The sequence below is a fragment of the Calliopsis andreniformis genome, chromosome 2 (assembly GCF_051401765.1).
Source record: "Calliopsis andreniformis isolate RMS-2024a chromosome 2, iyCalAndr_principal, whole genome shotgun sequence".
Classification (NCBI taxonomy): domain Eukaryota; kingdom Metazoa; phylum Arthropoda; class Insecta; order Hymenoptera; family Andrenidae; genus Calliopsis; species Calliopsis andreniformis.
This window is the reverse complement of record NC_135063.1, coordinates 12169348-12188346: the sequence shown is the minus strand read 5'-3', so window position 1 is coordinate 12188346 and position 18999 is coordinate 12169348. Positions and strand designations below refer to the sequence as shown.

Here is an 18999-nt window from a genome sequence, read left to right as displayed (position 1 = left end):
CTATCAATTGCATTAATCTTACATGGTAAAGCTTACCAGTTTCTCAATAGCGTTTTTCCTTATTACAATTTTTATTCTCAAGAGTATTAATTCCAAAGAGGAGCTAATTTTTTGTATTTATCAGAAGTAGTACTATAACTATTTCTGTTTTCAGCTTGATAAGATCGTATCGCCAAAGAATAACACGAGACCAAAAAGTGTTTGCGAGGGTATGCTCACAAGAAACAGCCTTAATGAAAACCCGCCACCAATTCCACCGCCTCCGCTTAATTACACCATTCCTACAGCCCAAGTATCAGGTACAAAAAATGATAAAAATATATGAAAGTGAATGAAACTTGTTCCTCTTTTTTCATACTAAATTTCATTCAACAGATGATAGTTTATCAGAAGATGATACTAAGACAACAGCAGTATCGACATCATGTATGCAAAAAGCCGCAGTAAACGAAGGATCATGCAACAGTATTCCACGTAAATCAAAGACTACTAAACGAGTAGCCAGGCAAGCACAGCTGAAGAGGTAAATGAGCTAAGATGTTTTATATTTCCAATATGTAACGACTCGGTAATTCGTAATCATATAATATCTGTATTGTAAATGCCTTAAAGGTTGCGAATGGCTCAAGAGATACAAAGGAAATTAGAAGAAACCGAAGTTAAGCAGAGAGAACTAGAAAGTAGAGGTGTTAGCGTTGAAAAAGCTCTTCGTGGAGAAGGAGGTAAAATTGAACATTATCCTTATTGAATATCTGAATGTAAATGATTACATGAAGTGTTTCTTAAATACTCAGAATGTTCCGATCGGGAAGAAGCAGATTTACTCAGGGAATGGTTTGATCTCATGAAAGAGCGCACGGAATTGCGTAGATATGAAAAAGAACTTTTGGTACGAGCTCAAGAGGTTCAACTAGAAGATCGTCACGAGAGATTACAGCAAGAATTGCGGGAACGTTTAGCTGATGATGGTCAATATTTAAATATTTCAATATCGAGATGAATACAGTAGATATACAGCTTCTATAAAATATCTTTTTGTGAATCTTGCAGATGATAAAAAGACCAGTGCAGATGTGAAAAAGGAAGGAGAAATTTTGACGGAAATGTTGGAAATAGTTGCGAAACGGGATTCGTTGATCGCCCTTTTAGAAGAAGAGCGACAAAGGTGGTGTAAATCTACATGGCAAACATTAACTCCTTTTCCCACACACACGATTGCCTATTCCTCGCACGTACCTAATTTCTTTTCTCATAATCTGAACGACACATCTTCCGTGCTCACTCTAATACTCATTTTATTCGCCTATGTGTTCTTCACTAATGTGATAGAGTTTTTTGTTAACTTTTACAAGGAACCGTTAACATTTTCCAAATTTTGATGTACTTGTTATGTTTGCTTTTTAATGTTTTAGGGGATTATTAATCGCAATTCATAAGTGCAATATCATCTTTTACGATCAGTTTCAAATTTTTAACTAATTTTATACACACTTATATTAATATATTACTTTTCATTTGTACATGTACAGTACGTGTTTTCTATTCTAGCTAATGAAAAAAGTAGTATTCTCCATTCCATTCATAAATTCGATTTCAAGATGCATGTTATGAAAGCATGAGTTACTCTATATTTCTACAATTGTGCATGACATTCCTATATACACTATTTTTTTCGTTGTTTTACAACAGTTTTTTTTTCCTTTGCATTGTGATAAAGTGATGTGTTCATATACATACATGACTGTATTATAGTGTCAATGTAAGAATGAATATATTTTAGTTGTACTTAAAATTATTTTTAGTCATGTACAAAGTTAAAAATATAGCATCATTAGAATTATAGTGATGTAACTGTTATTAAAGTTTAAGTTATTCTTCAACGGATATTCCGTGAAGAATAAAGCATACTGTTTTATGTGTTTACGGTAATTACTTCCTAAACACATATTTTTGTTAAAACTAAAAATCATGTGGAACGATATAGAAGGTATGGAAGTATATTGTATATTTTCATAGTCTTGCTTAATCGTATCTTTATAAGAGAAATATAGGAAGAAAGTTTTTAATAAATGGTAATAAATATTTTTCATACATAAGATGATCGTTTCAGCATTTTGTTGCTTCTGTATTTAATTAATAATTATAACCCACTACCTGCACGAAATAAAGATATTATCATTGCAATGAAATCAACATATCAGTATAATATTTAGCAGTTAATAGAAACGTACTTTTCTTTTAGGTATCAAGATGAAGATCGTGACCTTGAAGCTCAAATGTTGGCTAAAGGCCTCAGATTAACGCCAATTAAAAAATGTGTTCCTAAGTATTCGGTTTAATAGGAATCACATTATTTGTACATATTATTTTATTCTATATTTTTTAACATTAATCAATTTTAACAGATGATTAAATTAACGACATTGTAAATAAGGAGCACATGGTAACTTATACAGATCAAGTCTTAAGTTACGTGTAATTTTTAATGCATACTGAAATATACATTGGATTATGAGTCTTTCATCACATATAAATAACTCGCGTTTATTTGAACTATTTGCAAATACGGACCAAACGTGTTCTGGTGTAGATCTTTCAGTTAATAATTAATTTTTATCTTGAGTCATGGACATTGTATACGTTTTTAGGATGTTTAAATTAATTTACAATACATATATATATTTCTTATGTATTATGCATTATACATTTTTAAATTATCCATGCACATGAAATTGTATCATATATGAATCCGTTTAAAGATTAAGGTAAGACTAATCATGAATAATAATAAGATTAATATTTATATGATCATGACAAAGATTATTGCACATATATTGTGTAGTCTGTACACAATAACTGTAACTATATAATGTGACATATGGATTTGAGAAGAAAAATGTGAATACATATATATTTTGTCATTGCGAGACATTTACCATAGTTGTGAAATAATAATTTATCATAGAAAAAACATTCTGCCTTTCCATGTGAATCAATCAAAATGTAATCATTACACATACATAAACTTGATTATCACAGACACAAAATGTATTTTGCAATCTAATAGAGTAACTAAAGATAAAGTGATATAGCAAATATCTTTTGCATTATAATGATTATTATTATGTATAGTGTCTTGTCATATATGTATTATTCACATGTGTATATGTGTATGTACATATATGAATAATATGTACATGCTATAACTCAATGAAATGTAAAAATCTATTTTTATGTTTACAAAGAGACTGCTGAGCAAAATGTATGGAAAAGTATGAAATATTAATAAGTCACAAACGTGTAAAGTTTTGTATGAAATATATCTGCAATTGGGAAATGAACTTATATTTATGATCAAACAAAAAAAAAAGAAAAGATTTTAAAATCAGCCTCTAATTTCCTTCAACATGCATAATAGTTTATGCTATTAGTAATATTGAAGCAAGCTGCCAATTTTTTAGATTTTAGAAATTAGATATTTGAGCAAGTAATTGATGTAGATAAACGCAATAATAGAATATACTAGATTAGAAAAAAGTTTCTAAAGCCAACAAAAAATTGTACGAAGTGTAAGTAGAAAATATAATGTTGCATTAATCATCAATGCCATTTAGTTAAGAATTGAATTATTAATCTACTCTGTAAAATATATATAACATAAGTCATCTATAGTAAAGTTGAAGCAAACAATATAAAAGTGTACAAATGTTTCCTTTAAATTTGAGTCATTATAAATAACAGAAACCCAAAGCAAAAGCTAAGATACAATAAATATTACTGCAGTTAGTATCACTTAAACTGACTAATTTAATAATTATTTTTTCATGTGAACTATTTGATACTAGTCTTCTTGTGAATTCTTATTTTTTTGAGAACATTCATAACAGTTTTCAATTATAAATTTAATGTGTTCTCATAACTAAAAATATTTTATAATACTATGTGCCTCATATAATTGTGAAAGAAGATAATTAACTGCTTTGATTCAGGTCTATGGATTATAATGTCAAATCTGATTTGAGAAATTCTATTATAATTTTATCAATTGTGTGTGCCTAGAAAGTGGAATTGTGTAACATATGTAATCGAAAGTAACTCATACTGATAATAAACCAGAAAACCATGTGTTCAATTTAATTTCTTATAAAAGTCCTCATGAAGATCACTTCTATCAAAAATAAAACTAATCTTTCAAAAAGAAAGGAAACATAATATTGCAGTTTACGTAAGATTTATCAACAAATCCATTAATCAATGACCACAATATTCTGATTATGAATTTTTTCACTTGGAGAGGGACATACAAATACATAAGTTTTTTAATTGATTTTCAAACTAGCTCCTATAAATCCATTGAGTAAAAAAAACTACAAATACATTCATTTTTTAAAAAAAGTTAAGATCGTTAATTGTTTTAGCCTCTTTAACTGTATATCTCTTAATTATACTGATATGCATGGTGAATTACATGTATAACTGTTTCTTGTCGCGATAAGAATAAAAAATAAATATAGCTACAATTTTTCTAATACATATTAGAAAAAAACGGTTAAAAAGAACACATACCTCGAAAAAACGTTTCACGGCCATTCAAATTCTCAACGTACAAACACACCATTTCAAACATTCAAATTCAAAAAATTTTCGCTTACACTCACTACTGTTATCAAACAAACGCTTCAATCAAACAATACTTTGGAACTTATCTCAAAATTTCACTACAAAAACAAGGTCAAAAACACAATGCCCAAATATTCAAATACAACAAGATCTGGATTATCGGAAATACTACAATGTTCAAACGTAATTTCAGTTAATCAAATTCATACCCATTTTTTCTCAAGTTCCCAAAAAATAAAATTCAATATTTCCACAATAATAATCCACCTAAATAAAATAAAAATACCACAAAATTGGTATACACATTTGCATTAAAAAGAAGCATAAAAACGAATTAAAATCAAATTGAAATTTAAAAAAAAAGCAATAACTGAATGACTCAGTTAACATAAAACATATCTACAATGTATCAAGGGGCACGACGAATGAGACCCATGTTACTCAAAAATTATCTGTAACTAAGCTATACTGTTTTTATATTTCATTATTCATAACATGCATATTCTGAAATTGTAGCTTCATCGTGGGCCAGAATGAGGCCCCAAGCTCGCCTCTGACCCTGACACCGTGCTACGATTTTTTCCTGAGAGGTCAGTCAGAACATTGAAATACTGTACTGTCGTTATATTTTTGAAGCGCGCTGTATCCTCATATTTTTAGCGCGCGTCGTTCGTATCGCGAAGGTGTTGGGATCGGGCCAATAGGGAATCGGTATGAAGGCACTCGTTAACCGCGCGGTGGGGAAAGGGAGTGACGAGCGACTACGAATTACAATTAGCGACACAACAGATGAAAGCGTGACGTGAATACGTCGGCTTGCCACACCGCGTCGAGATAATGTTGTTCGAGAAGAGAAACGTTGTTCATTTGTAAAAGCAGGGTAGGAAAAAAGGCCCCCGCAACCGTGGTCCCGGCACTGTTTTCCCACGCAGTTGCCAGAAAATGGAAGCGGACTATCAACCGACGCTAAGCCCGTCGCGAACTTTGACAGGTGAGCCTGCCCGTTATGATTGTTGACGCTACCCTTAGGTGTCAAGCGAACGTCACGTCAACTACGTATCGCCGCGCGGATCGCGACCGAAAAGTTCACCTGGCATCGACATTTTTCATCCTCGTTTCGCCCGTTTTCGCGGGCGAGCCGTTTCAGCGATGGATCTTTCGATAAAACGAGCCGAGGAAAACACGTCGACGAGAGGAGGAATAAGGTTCGCGTGTTTGCGCGGACAGCGTAGATTGTAGAATCGAAAATTCGGTTGGAACTCGAGACGAATCTGTCGGTTGAGTCATACAGAGAGCGATGGGAAATTCGTTTCCTGAGGCCTCGCGATTCCCATAGCGGTTTGTAAACACCGATGAGGAGCGTGGAAATGTTTGACCGAGATCATGTGCCGTGTAATATGATAGGGGGAATGATATATGACAAGAAACCATGAGATGTATATTAGTCGTTCATTTATTATGATACCTCTTACGCAAACGTGTTTTTCCTCTGATCGCTAGCGCTGAATTTTGAGGTCTATTTGTGAAGCAGAGCCATTGATCGAATAAAGAATCACAGATGGCAATGGCAGTGTCCTGCGATTCATTGATACATATTTGGTGTGGGAATTAATGCGCATACTTTTGTTTGTATAATAGCAATAGGTAATGACGTCGAAGACCCATACCCAAGTTTGTCCGATTATCATGATTACGAGCCCAACTTGGAGTTCGATGATACAGAGCTGCAAACCACTTCAAATAATGGTAAGATATCTTGAAGTATAAGTGTGATTTTAAATGATAGTTATTTGAATTTAATAAGAGGTTTGTGAACTATGATGTTAACGTTCAGATCTGTGTTTCTTCATGTAAAATGTAGAGTGAAATGTAAAATCATCAAACTATTCTAAAAAGGCATAGGATAATTTTCATACTTCTGAAATATTTCAATTGAATTATGTCTGTTGATGTGAAAGATCAGTTATTTTCTACTTGTACTACATATTGTATTTTTCGCTATAAATTTTGAGAAAGATAATTGATTGACTATGCTATCATGACTTCTGGATTCTCTACAAAACTACCTTAAATGTAGTTTTGCATAATAATTGTAGAATGTAATTAAAATAATCATTTTGTAGCTGTACAGCTTTTAGAAGAAAAATTGGATTTGATTAGCAGTGGTGCCGGCACTGGGATAGATTACTTGGAGAGTCCAGTAAGCGACGGGACGATTGAAGAGAATTTTGAAGAAGCTTTGGTAGATGCTCCAGTTATCGAATCCGGTGTGTGACCTTTTATCTTCTGTTAGTAGCCACTAAATGTCATGGCATTTGGGGCATAGCAGGTGAATTATGTAGATCATTGTACAGTTTATTATTGCATGGTATAACGATGCACAGAAGTGAGGAATAGAAGACTTTATTTTCATTTGTTAATATTGAGTTATTTTGGGTATTTATTTCATTTAAAAAAACAAACAAGAGGGAAAACAAACAGCTTTGATTATAGTAGTTATTATGATAATTATTTTTTATGATAAACAGCAGAGGACCTTGCTGCATTGGATAGTGAACTTGCAGATGAAGAAGATTATCTGGATATTGCAAGATATGGTATTGTAGAAGTGGTTGGTGATGACAGTGCTGGGCGTAAAGTAATAGTAGTGTCTGCATGTAAATTACCTCCTATTGGGAAAGAAGCATTTAATCATGCTAAACTTCTCAGGTTTGTCCATAAAATATCTTAAATTTCAATATTCTTGTAATATTCTGTAATTTACAATAAAATATTTTTATTTATTTAACAGGTATCTTACACATACGTTAGATACGTTTGTTGAGCAAGACTATAGCCTGGTTTATTTTCACTATGGTCTTACCTCAAAAAATAAGCCACCATTATCATGGTTGTGGCAAGCATATAAAGCTTTTGATAGAAAATACAAGAAGAATTTAAAAGCTTTATATCTAGTACACCCAACCAATTTTATTAGAATCGTATGGCAAATATTCAAGCCAGCAATTAGGTAATTTTTCTTTCTTTTCACTGTTCATCTATGTTCTCCTCATTTTGTCGTATTAAAATTGTATTAGCGTCGGTTTTATTTTTTCAGTGCGAAGTTTGGTCGTAAAATGATGTATGTGAATTATTTGGAGGAACTAGCACAATATATTAATCTTGATCAACTTATTATACCTCCTCAAGTAATAGAGTAAGCATATTTTCTGTACAAAAAAGAATTCGAAATCTGTTTTTAATAAGACATCCTGTGTTTTAAGTGATTATTTTATTTTTGTAGACACAATGAACAGCTAATGTTAAAAAACAAAAAGAATTTGCCAACGAGTCCACCTCAGAGTACGGTAACAACGCCAGTTGGTACCACTCAATTTGGAGCAAGCCTCCTATTCATCAAAGAAAATAACAATGGCGATCCAATACCGCCAATAGTGCGACAGTGTGTCGAATTTTTAGATACGCCTGATGGTGCGTTAAACCAGCTGACATTTTCCCAATATTACATATTTTCTTTTATAAGTGATGCAATGATAGTTTACTGTAAATTTTCAGCACTAGAAACGGAAGGAATATTTAGGCGATCAGCCAATGTAGCAGTAGTGAAAGAACTCCAGAATCGTTGTAATCAAGGATTATCTGTTGATTTCCAAGGAGATCCACATATAGCAGCAGTCCTTCTTAAGACATTTCTTCGTGAGTTAGATGAACCTCTTATGACATATGAATTGTATGATGAAATAACACAATTTCAATGTAAGTATCGTTTATGAATCGATCTCTATTCCTCCCTAATTTAATGTACATGTATTTAAATATTCATATTTTAGCTTTATCGAAAGATGAACGTCCAAGAAGAGTGAAGATATTAGTGCTCGAAAAACTTCCAGAAGATAATTATCATCTTCTAAAGTATATTGTACAGTTTTTATCGAGGGTAAGCTATAATCTCAATCTTTCATTTTTTGAAAATTCGAGTCATAATTTAGATACCAAATATACTGTTCCTAACAGGTAATGGATAGATGTGATTTAAACAAAATGACATCGAGTAATTTGGCTGTGGTGTTTGGTCCAAACCTTGTCAGGGCACCACCATCACGTGGAATGTCGCTTTCTGCGATAGGTCCTATTAATCAATTCATAGATTTTCTATTCACTCATCAGGATAAAATATTTATTATTTAAAGGGAACGTAAAGTGCCGAGGGCCTAACACGAAACGAAGTTAGTAATTTATGTGTATGTTATAGAGAAGAAATCTTATAAGTCTGGCTGCCAAGTTTGATATTGTATAAACTAACACGAAGTAACTTCGAAGAAAAATTTTATAGGATTTTTAATGAAAAGTTCGACAAGTTTCTGAAATGTTCATCTTAGGGTGTAAAGAACGAAAAAATTTAATTTCTCAGTTTTAGATCTTCGAAGTCATATCAAACTTGTTGAAACTTGAAGCGAACGTAACAATTCATGTATAATAATTCATATTTAATTATAACATCCGTACTTCGTTAATTAAAATATTTTTATATTTGAATATATGGATAGAGAAATATTTGCATACCTATTAATGTCACAAATAACGCTAAGTTATACAGCCTGCACAAGATTTTTTAGTAATTGGTATAATTTCAAAATAAAAATAATGAGAAGAACTCTGGATACTAGTTTGGAAATAAAACAAGTAAACTTATATGGAAATTGATGGTATACCAAAGATACATGAAAATGTCATGCAATTATTGTAAAACTTAGGATTATCTAGAAATAGCGTAACAAAAATAGAGAAGCAGAAATACGATGGTGTACAGGATGCCTTGCTCGCATATTTTTCTTAATTTAAGGAGAACGAACATGACAGCATTCATAAAAGTCATAATTATTTAAAGATCGATTATATCTTGTTATAGCAGATTAGCATAGCCAAAGCAACACTTGGTAGTAACGAATTAGTAATTATTAATAGTATATGGCATCCTTTATATTAAAATCGTGTACATAAGTACGAAAAACAGCATAATGATGTATAAAATTTTAGTCTGATTAAATGAAACTGTCCTCTTAACTAATATAAGTATGATGAAAGATCTTAACGAATTTTTAAAATGAATACATTACACCACAGAATTAAGTTTTAATTGCTAAGTATCACGAGATAAATTGTCAATGTGATTAGCATGTTTGTGATGTTCCGTCTGTAATTCAATATTAATTATAGTCTATGAAATAACAAATTCGTAAGAGGAAAAAAGAATAATTCGCATGATTATTTTCTAGTTCAGAATAGTAGTGAAAATTATAAAAATTGTTATTAACAATTAGATTGAAATCTTTGTCAGGGTAATGTGTAATGTAATATCTAGCATAATGTGTCTGTTATCATTGTAAGGATAAAAGAGTTACACTAATCTTTTCAGGATCAAGTATATGTATCTTTGTACATTTTCTTAAATAGTCCTGCCATGATGAGGTTCTGGGATGAAATAGAGGCTACTCGCCTAATACATTCTTTGTTATCGGAAAAAGACTAACCCAGAACTATATAGAACTGATATAACTCAATTACATTCCTTGTTATTATTGATAGAATGAAATTATTGTAATAAAGCATGATTATTTATACAAAACTTAGGATAATCAATGTCATGAAATGTGTATTATACAGTTCATAACTTCTTTCTATCCAGTACTCTATTTTTTCTTACTCACGAAAGACCAAGGTCAGACCATATGTAAATTTATACTTTATTTAGTTACGATTGAAATTATGTCATAACGTAACAAATCATCATGATGAAATATTTATGTTGATACAATAGATGAATTTGTGGATATTTATGATCCATGTATGTACCTGTGATAGAGTAGAGTATTGTATCTTAGTCTTATAAAACATTATGCATGTAATTTAGGATATTTTTCAACAATTCTTTAATTTGTAACTAATTATAAACTAATCCAAATTGTGAACTACAAAACAAAGCATTCCCAAGAAATAACATTATATTACATATATACATATGTATATGTATACGTTATTAACTTTTTATTAAAACACAATGATATTTAAATATACATACATTTATATGACAGAAATAGATACATCTGGTAATTATAATTAATCTTCCGGCCATATGATATATATGAATAACAAGATATTTGGTTTATGAGTCAACTGAAGATTTGTCAATGTAATGAAATATCGAAATACAAGTCCTAAAATATAATCAGTATTTCTTATCTTGCGCTCGATTAACTTATTTAGGCTTCGCGTTTTATTATCTATATTATCGTCCTTTTAAACAAATAAAATATTACAAATTTCATGATACATATAGCTCATCAGTCGCTGCCTTTATAAACTTTGTACAATAAAATTACCAATATCAGTATGTACATTATTATAACTGATGTTTGCATATGAAATTACACTAATTCAACTTTTTTTTCTAAAATATTATAGGTATTTCAAATAAGTCCTTACTTACATATGTATAAAAATCTTTAAATTCATAATGTTCACAGAAGATTTTTGATCGTTGCAATTACAAACTATTAAAAAGTTTGTGTTCATTTTACAAGAACACTGAATTCTTTTGGTACTTCAATACTTCTTTAGTATTTATTCATTGCTCAGTTATTTAATACAATAAAATAATATTAAAAAACAGCTGTAATATAAGTCAGGTTTTAATAAAAATAAAACAACAGTATTCGCGTTACTGTTTAAGTATATCATAAAGTCTAAACAAAAAATATATTTGGTTTTGTATTGAAACATCATTGTTCACTTTTTGCATTGCATCAATGCAGATTCGAACAATTTTTTAATGCTATCTCATAATCATTACATGATCATTAATTCTAAAAAAAAAGCATATTGCATATGAAAAAATAATGTTATATGTTGTATCCAAGATTACAATTATTAGATTCTTGAACACGTTCAATATTAGGATACAACAAATCGAATTATTGACTGCAGAAAATATTCAAATTTTAAATTCAAATTCAAATTTCAAATTTCAAATTCAAAATTCAAATTCAAAATTCAAATTGGGACACAGCAGGTCCTAGGGCCCTTTTATAAGCAAATGTAACGGAAAGCTTGGAACAATCAATAGCAATTCAGTATTTAGAATCTTGACGAATTGGACACAATGGAATCAGACAAATCAAATTTCTTCTTTTCTTCTGTCACCCTTAACATGATTTTCAATAAATTTTGCAAATAAACATTGTTTCAGTCTAGTACGAGTAAATTCTTCTAAAAAATTGTTCACATAAAGTTAAATAGGCGCGTGAGGTACGCAAAAGTATCTCCGAAATGTCGTGAGAACAACGCGTACACAACATTACAGTAGCCTGCAAAATGGCAAAGATGTTTAGATGTATATACATTTATATATAGAATTCGTTCAAGTGTAGAATTCATCTTAAAATAAATATTAGAAATTAAGATGCTTGCGAAGAGCCACCACAGCAGGAACTCTTAACTGGTTCTGTTTCTTCAGCTTCATCTTCTACCACAACAACATTGCGACGTGTACTGCTTGTCCTTGTTAATGTAGACTTTTGTTCTACCTCATCTGCATGTTGCATCATTCTTCGTGTTAAATCCAAAAACATTTCTTCAATATTTTGGTTTAACTTAGCAGAGGTATGATAATGCATTGCTCCAACTTGCTTGGCATATCTAATGATAAAGAAAGTTATACAATGCTTCTATAATATAGTGAAAATGGTATAAAGGTATAGGAAACTTACTCTTCAGCTTCTTCTATAGAAACACTTCTATCTTTCTCCAAATCCATTTTATTCCCTGCTATTGCTAAACAAATTTCACTGCCCAACATTTTCTTGAGCTCTTTGACCCAATTTTTTACCTAAAAAATGAAGTGTTAGCATAAAACTCTTACAAAGAAGACACGAAAATATCTATCTTCTAATCGAAACCTTTTGAAAAGTATCCTCATCTGTAATATCATAAACCAAAATGGCACCATTAGACATTCTATAATAAATTGGTCCTAGTGCATGAAACTTTTCCTGACCAGCCGTATCCCATATCGCCAAGTTCACTTTCTTTCCATCTATAGTTAACTTTTTATTTAAAAATGAGGCCTGAAAAAGAAAAAACCCTTAAAGACAACTTCTCACAAATATTGTGTACAGTCAAAAATTGATCAACTGGTCATGCAAAAGCACTTAAAAATGCAATTCCAAGTGAAATAAAACAGGTAAAATATTATGTCAAAAAGAGATAACAAGTGAATACAGTATTTTGTACCTGTAATGTGCTGATATGTCTATCGTTAAATTTATCTTCAACGTATCGTAACGCAACAGAAGTTTTTCCGACGCATCCTTCGCCAAGTAAAACCACTTTGAAATTATAACCATTACCAGTGCTAGTAACTGAACTAGCCATAATTTACAAGTAACTAATATATATATCTACACGAAGGACGATGTTACGTTTACGATTACGTAGAACAATTCTTTGTATCGTAATTTACAGAATATATCGGCAAGTGACGATCATAACGATCCGGAGCCGACATAGACTCGCGATGATACGCAGTTAAATTTTTGTCCCCGCTGAATAACGTCAAAACGAAACGATCAGCTGTTTTCATTTCAATGACCAGCGAGCAACAAAAAGCAAAAACATCTATTCCTGCTTCAAACGCATTGCCGATAGATGGCAAATAGCAAGGATTCATTAAGTGTTCGTCTTATGCTTTGAAGTTCAAACAATGTTGTCGAAGTATAAATACAAGAAAATTTCTTGTAATTTAGAAAAGTATAATATAGATATACCAGGCAAACTTGGAGTAGCTCGCGAGTCTGCGCAATTGAAAGCTAAAAAATTGGAAGGGTATCAGCCCCCTCTAGACATGTTTAGATGAATTTCGTTTAACAGAGATTCTCATGATAGTCGGTCCCTTTACGCGTAGTGGATTAAACTGTGAATCATATTTAAAGAATGATAGTAGGTTTGTGTTAAAATGTTGTCAAAATGAAGATAGTACGTTAAAAATATTGAAATCATGGTTAAATACATGTTTAGTCGTGACGGCTAAATAATAATAAATATAGATGAATGAGAACCAATTCGATTATCATCACGTGACCGTTATCACGTGATAGTCGTTTAAGTAAGGTTAGTCAGAAACCCCAAGTTTGCCTAGTATTTCTGTATATGCATATTCAATCAGTTTACACAAGTCTAATATTTTTTAACCTAATTCAACGTTACGAATATCGATAAAATAATTCTTTAATTTCTCGAATTTAAAAGATCTGTATCTACGCAGAATTCGTTTTTTTGCGACGTTCGTTACAACGCAGATGGCGCTACATGCATTGTTACTAAGCCACCGCAATCATCTTCGAATAATTCTGACAAAAGATATTTTCCCACAAATCCCCCAAATCTGGTCGCTCATACGTAAACCAGCAAGCCGAAAGGCAACGATTACAACCAATTCAATTATATTTGTATCTTAAAAACTAAATTTTTACGGTTTCGGAACCCTGGTGGTACTTCACCGAACTGACGTCCGACAAAAATCAAATCCTCGAGCGGAAGTCAAAACCATTCAGATGAAGACAAAATTCAATATCGACTTAAACGTACCGTGAAAACGACCGAAAAATAATAAGCAAGAAATTGATTCCTTGAAAAATACAGTGATCGAAAGTAGTACAAAATTTCGACACACGAAAACAGTAATATTCTATCCGTTCCCTTCAGTCGCTCGCTTGACCAGCGCACGCAACACAGCCAGCGCCGTGGGCCTGCGCAAAGGAGTTCTCAAATCTGGCCGTCACCTGTATTGAAAAGGTAAGCAAGTCTGCTGTCATTAATCTCGTCATCTTAATGTGAATTTCGCGAGCACACGCCGCGAAAACACGTCGTATTGATAACTCCACGCGTTGTCAGCAGCCTGGCGGATTGTCACGCGGGATTACTCACGCGTTACGCACAAATATGTTCGGAGATGTCAGGCGTCTTCGGCTCCGTGGACAGAATCTGCCAGGCTGTTGCTGTATCATCCTCGACACATTTGACGTTTATCCATCCGCTCGGTACCCAAATTCGCCGTTCTGTCGATTCATCCTCGCTAACTATTCCAATGATCCCAGTCGCCGCTTTAGTTTATGTCAACTGCCGCGGAAACTTTCACCAGACCGCTGGTGCTCGCGTACCGTCGCCGATTTTTCATTGTCGGCACTGGACGAACGTATTGACAGGACGTCGAATAACGCACAGAAAAGATCCCCCGCGTGGCATCGCGGCGATCTAACGATCGTCGAACGTTATTCATCGTTCGGTTCGACGCCGATTCCCGCGTTTTTACCTGCGTGGTGTTCCACTTGGCAAGTGGACTTGTTTGTTTGTGCGTGCCGTATCATCTGTCATGGCGTGCCCGCTTGTGGCGGGTATCGTGTCGCGAACTTTTCGCCCCGCGATTCGCTTAAGGTCCGTGTCAGTCGACGCTGTCACACGGCCCGTTCGATGGGATTCGTTCGTGGAATTTGTCAGGGATCGGCGGATCGGGGTGTTACATTTATTCCAGATTTATCGGTGGGCATACTGTGCGCTGGTCGGGACAGGGTTGGTTAGGACGGTGGGAAGGGAAGGAACCGACCATGGCGGCGACCGTGCCGTGCCACGCGCCATGTCGTTCTCTTGCTTGCGCACGTCCTTCGCTCGGTGCACCGCGTTTGTCCCGTGGATTTCTTTTTTTGTCTCTGCCTTCGTGAAAATGGCACACGACCTGTCGCGAGCGATCTTCGCCAGGGGCTCGACGGGCTTGTGAAAGAGAGCCACCGCGAAGTCGCGCTTCGCGTTATGTGTGCCCTGAAAATTGATAGCTTTTTTACCTCCGGCACGATGGGAGGAAGAGAAAAAAAAAACGAGGGACATTTTTAGACGGTCGGGCTCTTGGGCTTACGCACTTTTTCGGGGCGATGGGATACGCGAGCCGCTTTCTCTGTTTACGTGATATCATTGAAACTTTTGCTTTTGATGGAAATATGCCGCTTTGTCGAGGGTATTTTGGACGAATTTTTATTTCCTTAATTAGTAATGGATGAAGACTTTAGTTTCGAGTAGGCTGAATTATTGATACATAGAATGGAGGTAACAGAGATGGATGTAATTAGGCTTTTCATTTTTGGTAGTGTATGAATTCAGTTTATCTAACGGTAGTGTGAAACGGAAAGGAGATTCGGTTGAATATGAATTAAATTTTGAATCGTTTGACACGTTCAATAATGAACTGTTTTTTCATATTTGTTATAGCTTCTTCTTGCAAGAGTTTAAGTCCAAAGTTTTGGCCATTAGTGACCATTATGACACTGAACGCGTTCAAGATTTAAAATTACATATTTACGCAATTTGTAACGATGATTGTATGTCATTTTGAACATACGTGCTAATCATAAAGATACAGTGTTCCTTAACACATGCGCCACCTCCGTCACATGTGTCACATCGACTCAGATTTATATATTTTTTATATTGTTTATAAGATACATATGTGACAGTAATGATTGTTTCTGTTTATGTTTACATAAGCAGAAGTCTACAATTTCTTCATACAAAAATACAGAAAACAAGAGCTGTTTTTCAATCTTCGATAGTAGGGAACGTCTTAAAAGCGATTTATATTTAATTATAACGTTTTGCATAACGAACTCCCAAAAATGGTCGCAATTTGTCCAAAAGTGTTATCGTTAATTGATAGGGGGTAAAAACATGTGACGTTTTGTTTTCATTACGATTCGATATCGATGATAATTGTAACTCGAGATGATCAGACGTTACTTGAATGTAAACAAGTGCAAGTAACAATTTGGACAGAAGCTCACGCATCGCAGAGGTGGAGAAATGCGTCTCGATATTTTTATTCCGACCAAAATACCGGAACCTGTTTTATCATAATGTAGGTCATCTCGATCGAGATACTTGCGACATCGTTAAACATCGTCTCGAACGAAATCGAAGTCACCCGAACTGAAATGAGTTCTGTTGTTAGCTCACCTTCTTAATTACTTGTTCCTCTATGCACGAAGAATGCAACAGTTGTTTAGTGTATTCACATGGAGGGAGGATGATACGCCTTCTTCTATTTTTAAAACCTTAAAGCACCTGTAAAAGTGAGAACGAAAGTTGAACTACTGAGTTACCGTGTCAGGGACACGCGTTCTTCGGGCCAATGGTGCATTTTTGTTTCTACTCTGTTTGTCCTCCGAAGTAGACCAACTGTGTTTTATCACAGAAACATTACATAATTAATATTAATGAAGAAAGTCTGAAAGCTTCGTTAACATATAAGGGAATAATCTGTTCGAATTAATCAGGTTTTGTCTCTTCTTTCATACAAAATTTGTAGATAAAATTCCTGGTAAAATGAGACCCAAAAGTATCTCGTTTGATACATTTTAAATATAAAATTTTATCTTCAAATTACATCAGTACATGATAATATTAATCTTAGCGCGGAAAAATAATTACTGATCTTTGGAATTCGTAAGAACTATCTAACGAAGAAGAATAGAGTCGTAGTAATAACGGGGTTTGTTACTTGTCGGTGTTAGCTTCCGCCATTTGTATTGATAATTGAAATTTGTACAAATCGGCGCAGAATATGAGGTGCCACTTAATATGCGCGCAGTGAGGTCAGAGATCCGAGTCGTATCGGAATAAAGAGGCAACCGATCAACAAACCACGTGGCAACATCGCTATACCCTCCTCTTTTTTTTCTCCCCCTTCCTGTTGTCTGATGTCCCTTACATCGTCCCCCACTATAATCATCGACTGCAACGAGGCGAAAGCACATTTACATTTTTTTGCGTTCGCGAGTACGTTGCAACATTCTTGCTTTGTGGTTTTGACTACCGATGGCGCCACTCCCAGAACGTCCGGAAAAAATGTGTCGTGCATCGAGTCTGAGAAAAGGCGTTAGTATATTTCAGGGCTGTAGTAAATAGAAATCGTCAGGCTTAGGGGTACATTGTACTCGTTATAAGCTCGCTTCCTTATTTTCGAGATTATCTTATTTCAATTAATCTCTTGGCTAGCGCCTTTGTATTTCATAGGGAGTCCCACATTTCTTGCAACATTTTCAAATATGTATCTGGATCATAAAACCAGAGCATATTAAGTCCACTTATTTTTTGAGTGATTTAATACACCATAATATGCACCCTACTACTAGTCCACTTAGCAAAGTTCTTCTAAATGATTCTTGATTGATTACACAGAAAACGCAAGCTTTCTAGTGTTCTAATTTTCGTTTCCATTTGCATAGCGCTTCTTCATGCAAAACTGCAAATAAAAAGAGATTTTTAGTAAAATCGTTACGTTATTCGGATTAACTTCAATTTCTGCTTCCAATGGAGGCAGTGATGAAAGTAACAGTCGCAGGAACTTATGCATATTTTTCTATCTTCTTGGCCTTGGTGTTTCCTTAATTAAATCCATACAGAGGTGGTTCGTAACATAGTTGATGATTGCGTGAGAATCCCCATTAGGATGCAGTTCAATGGAACGTTAATTCTGTTGGGATAACGTGGGCTTGGGGTGCTGTGGCGTACGTGACATCAACGTCACGATCATGACGGATCGTTGAAAGTGCTGTTACGCTCCTGAGTAAAATAATCCTTGAGAAAGACGAGGACGGATGGGTATAGAGAGCAAATTCGGCATATCGAAGGAAAACTGGTTTGCCTCCGCGCGTTGCACCTACTACTGTTATACAGGGTGTCCTAAAATCAGTGATACGAACAGATACATGACTCCACATCAGAAAAATCAATTCGAAAATATACAATAAAATCTTCTGATATCTTATTAAGGTCGAAGGAAGGATCGACAGAGTACGAATGCACCGAAGTGCAGTTATTCTTTTATGCAGAATTTCTATCGTCCTGGACACTCTGTATATCTTGGACGAACGCAGTCCCGCGTATAAGCTCCTAAGCGACCAACGATGTTGTCGAGGCAAAACACGCCCCTCCATTGCAAATCTTCATTGGTTGTTTACGATCCATTGAGCGACGCCACTGACCTGCTTTAAAAATTTGATTAAAAGCGGTGTAAGATGGAAACTAAGTAAATACAAGAATGCAAGAAATAAATGAGTGTCTAGAAAGAGGGCATATGTTACAAATTTTTCGAAATGGGTCATTTTAATGATTAGGTTATTCCATGAAAAATTCCTAATTCTTCATTTTTCTGTATATTTTATAAAATGTGATATACGACCTTCTTCTAGACAGCAATTTCATACCAAAATTGGGGCGAAATTGAGATCGAGATGGAGACTTGGAGAGATGGGGTCTCGTTCTCGGTTCCCATCTCGG

At 34.0% G+C, this 18999-nt stretch overlaps 3 protein-coding genes across 6 annotated transcripts in view; 2 read left to right on the top strand and 1 right to left on the bottom strand.

The window, feature by feature from the left end:
• The window catches only part of Mical (Molecule interacting with CasL), a 63876-nt gene extending 59751 nt beyond the window's left edge, over positions 1-4125 (top strand). For 2 of the 3 annotated variants that reach the window (XM_076392482.1, XM_076392483.1), the window contains 6 exons: positions 155-299; positions 376-523; positions 613-722; positions 795-968; positions 1051-1165; positions 2243-4125. In XM_076392482.1, the coding sequence (XP_076248597.1) occupies positions 155-299; positions 376-523; positions 613-722; positions 795-968; positions 1051-1165; positions 2243-2339 (789 nt within the window). In that variant the 3' untranslated portion in view covers positions 2340-4125. Of the gene's footprint in view, positions 1-154; positions 300-375; positions 524-612; positions 723-794; positions 969-1050; positions 1166-2242 lie in introns of those variants that run through there. The other variant, XR_013003513.1, reaches the window with a different exon arrangement.
• Positions 4126-5410: 1285 nt separating this feature from the next.
• Positions 5411-10963, top strand: Rhogap68f (Rho GTPase activating protein at 68F). 2 transcript variants are annotated; one of them, XM_076390670.1, is made up of 10 exons: positions 5411-5611; positions 6259-6366; positions 6744-6887; positions 7152-7329; positions 7412-7630; positions 7718-7816; positions 7904-8091; positions 8176-8376; positions 8451-8557; positions 8635-10963. In XM_076390670.1, exons 1-10 carry the CDS (start codon positions 5563-5565, stop codon positions 8806-8808), a joined length of 1467 nt encoding a protein of 488 aa, XP_076246785.1. In that variant the 5' UTR covers positions 5411-5562; the 3' UTR covers positions 8809-10963. The 2 variants fall into 2 exon arrangements, with proteins under 2 accessions (XP_076246785.1, XP_076246775.1); XM_076390660.1 differs by having other exon boundaries at positions 7149-7329.
• A 328-nt stretch (positions 10964-11291) lies between these two features.
• On the bottom strand, positions 11292-13395 carry Rab21 (RAS oncogene family member Rab21). The gene is made up of 4 exons (XM_076390681.1): positions 12910-13395; positions 12576-12743; positions 12387-12505; positions 11292-12315 (listed from the first exon to the last, which is right to left on the bottom strand). The coding sequence occupies exons 1-4, from the start codon at positions 13048-13050 to the stop codon at positions 12075-12077; spliced, it is 669 nt and encodes a 222-aa protein (XP_076246796.1). The 5' UTR covers positions 13051-13395; the 3' UTR covers positions 11292-12074.
• Between the last annotated feature and the right edge of the window lie 5604 nt (positions 13396-18999).

Coding starts and splice junctions, on each gene's coding strand:
- Rhogap68f (XM_076390660.1), top strand. CDS start 5,563: ATGGAAGCGGACTATCAACCGACGCTAAGCCCGTCGCGAACTTTGACA. Junction 5,612..6,258: donor CCCGTCGCGAACTTTGACAG/GTGAGCCTGCCC, acceptor TTTGTATAATAG/CAATAGGTAATGACGTCGAA. Junction 8,092..8,175: donor ATTTTTAGATACGCCTGATG/GTGCGTTAAACC, acceptor GTAAATTTTCAG/CACTAGAAACGGAAGGAATA.
- Rab21 (XM_076390681.1), bottom strand. CDS start 13,050: ATGGCTAGTTCAGTTACTAGCACTGGTAATGGTTATAATTTCAAAGTG. Junction 12,744..12,909: donor GACATATCAGCACATTACAG/GTACAAAATACT, acceptor TTTCTTTTTCAG/GCCTCATTTTTAAATAAAAA. Junction 12,506..12,575: donor ATGAGGATACTTTTCAAAAG/GTTTCGATTAGA, acceptor TTCATTTTTTAG/GTAAAAAATTGGGTCAAAGA.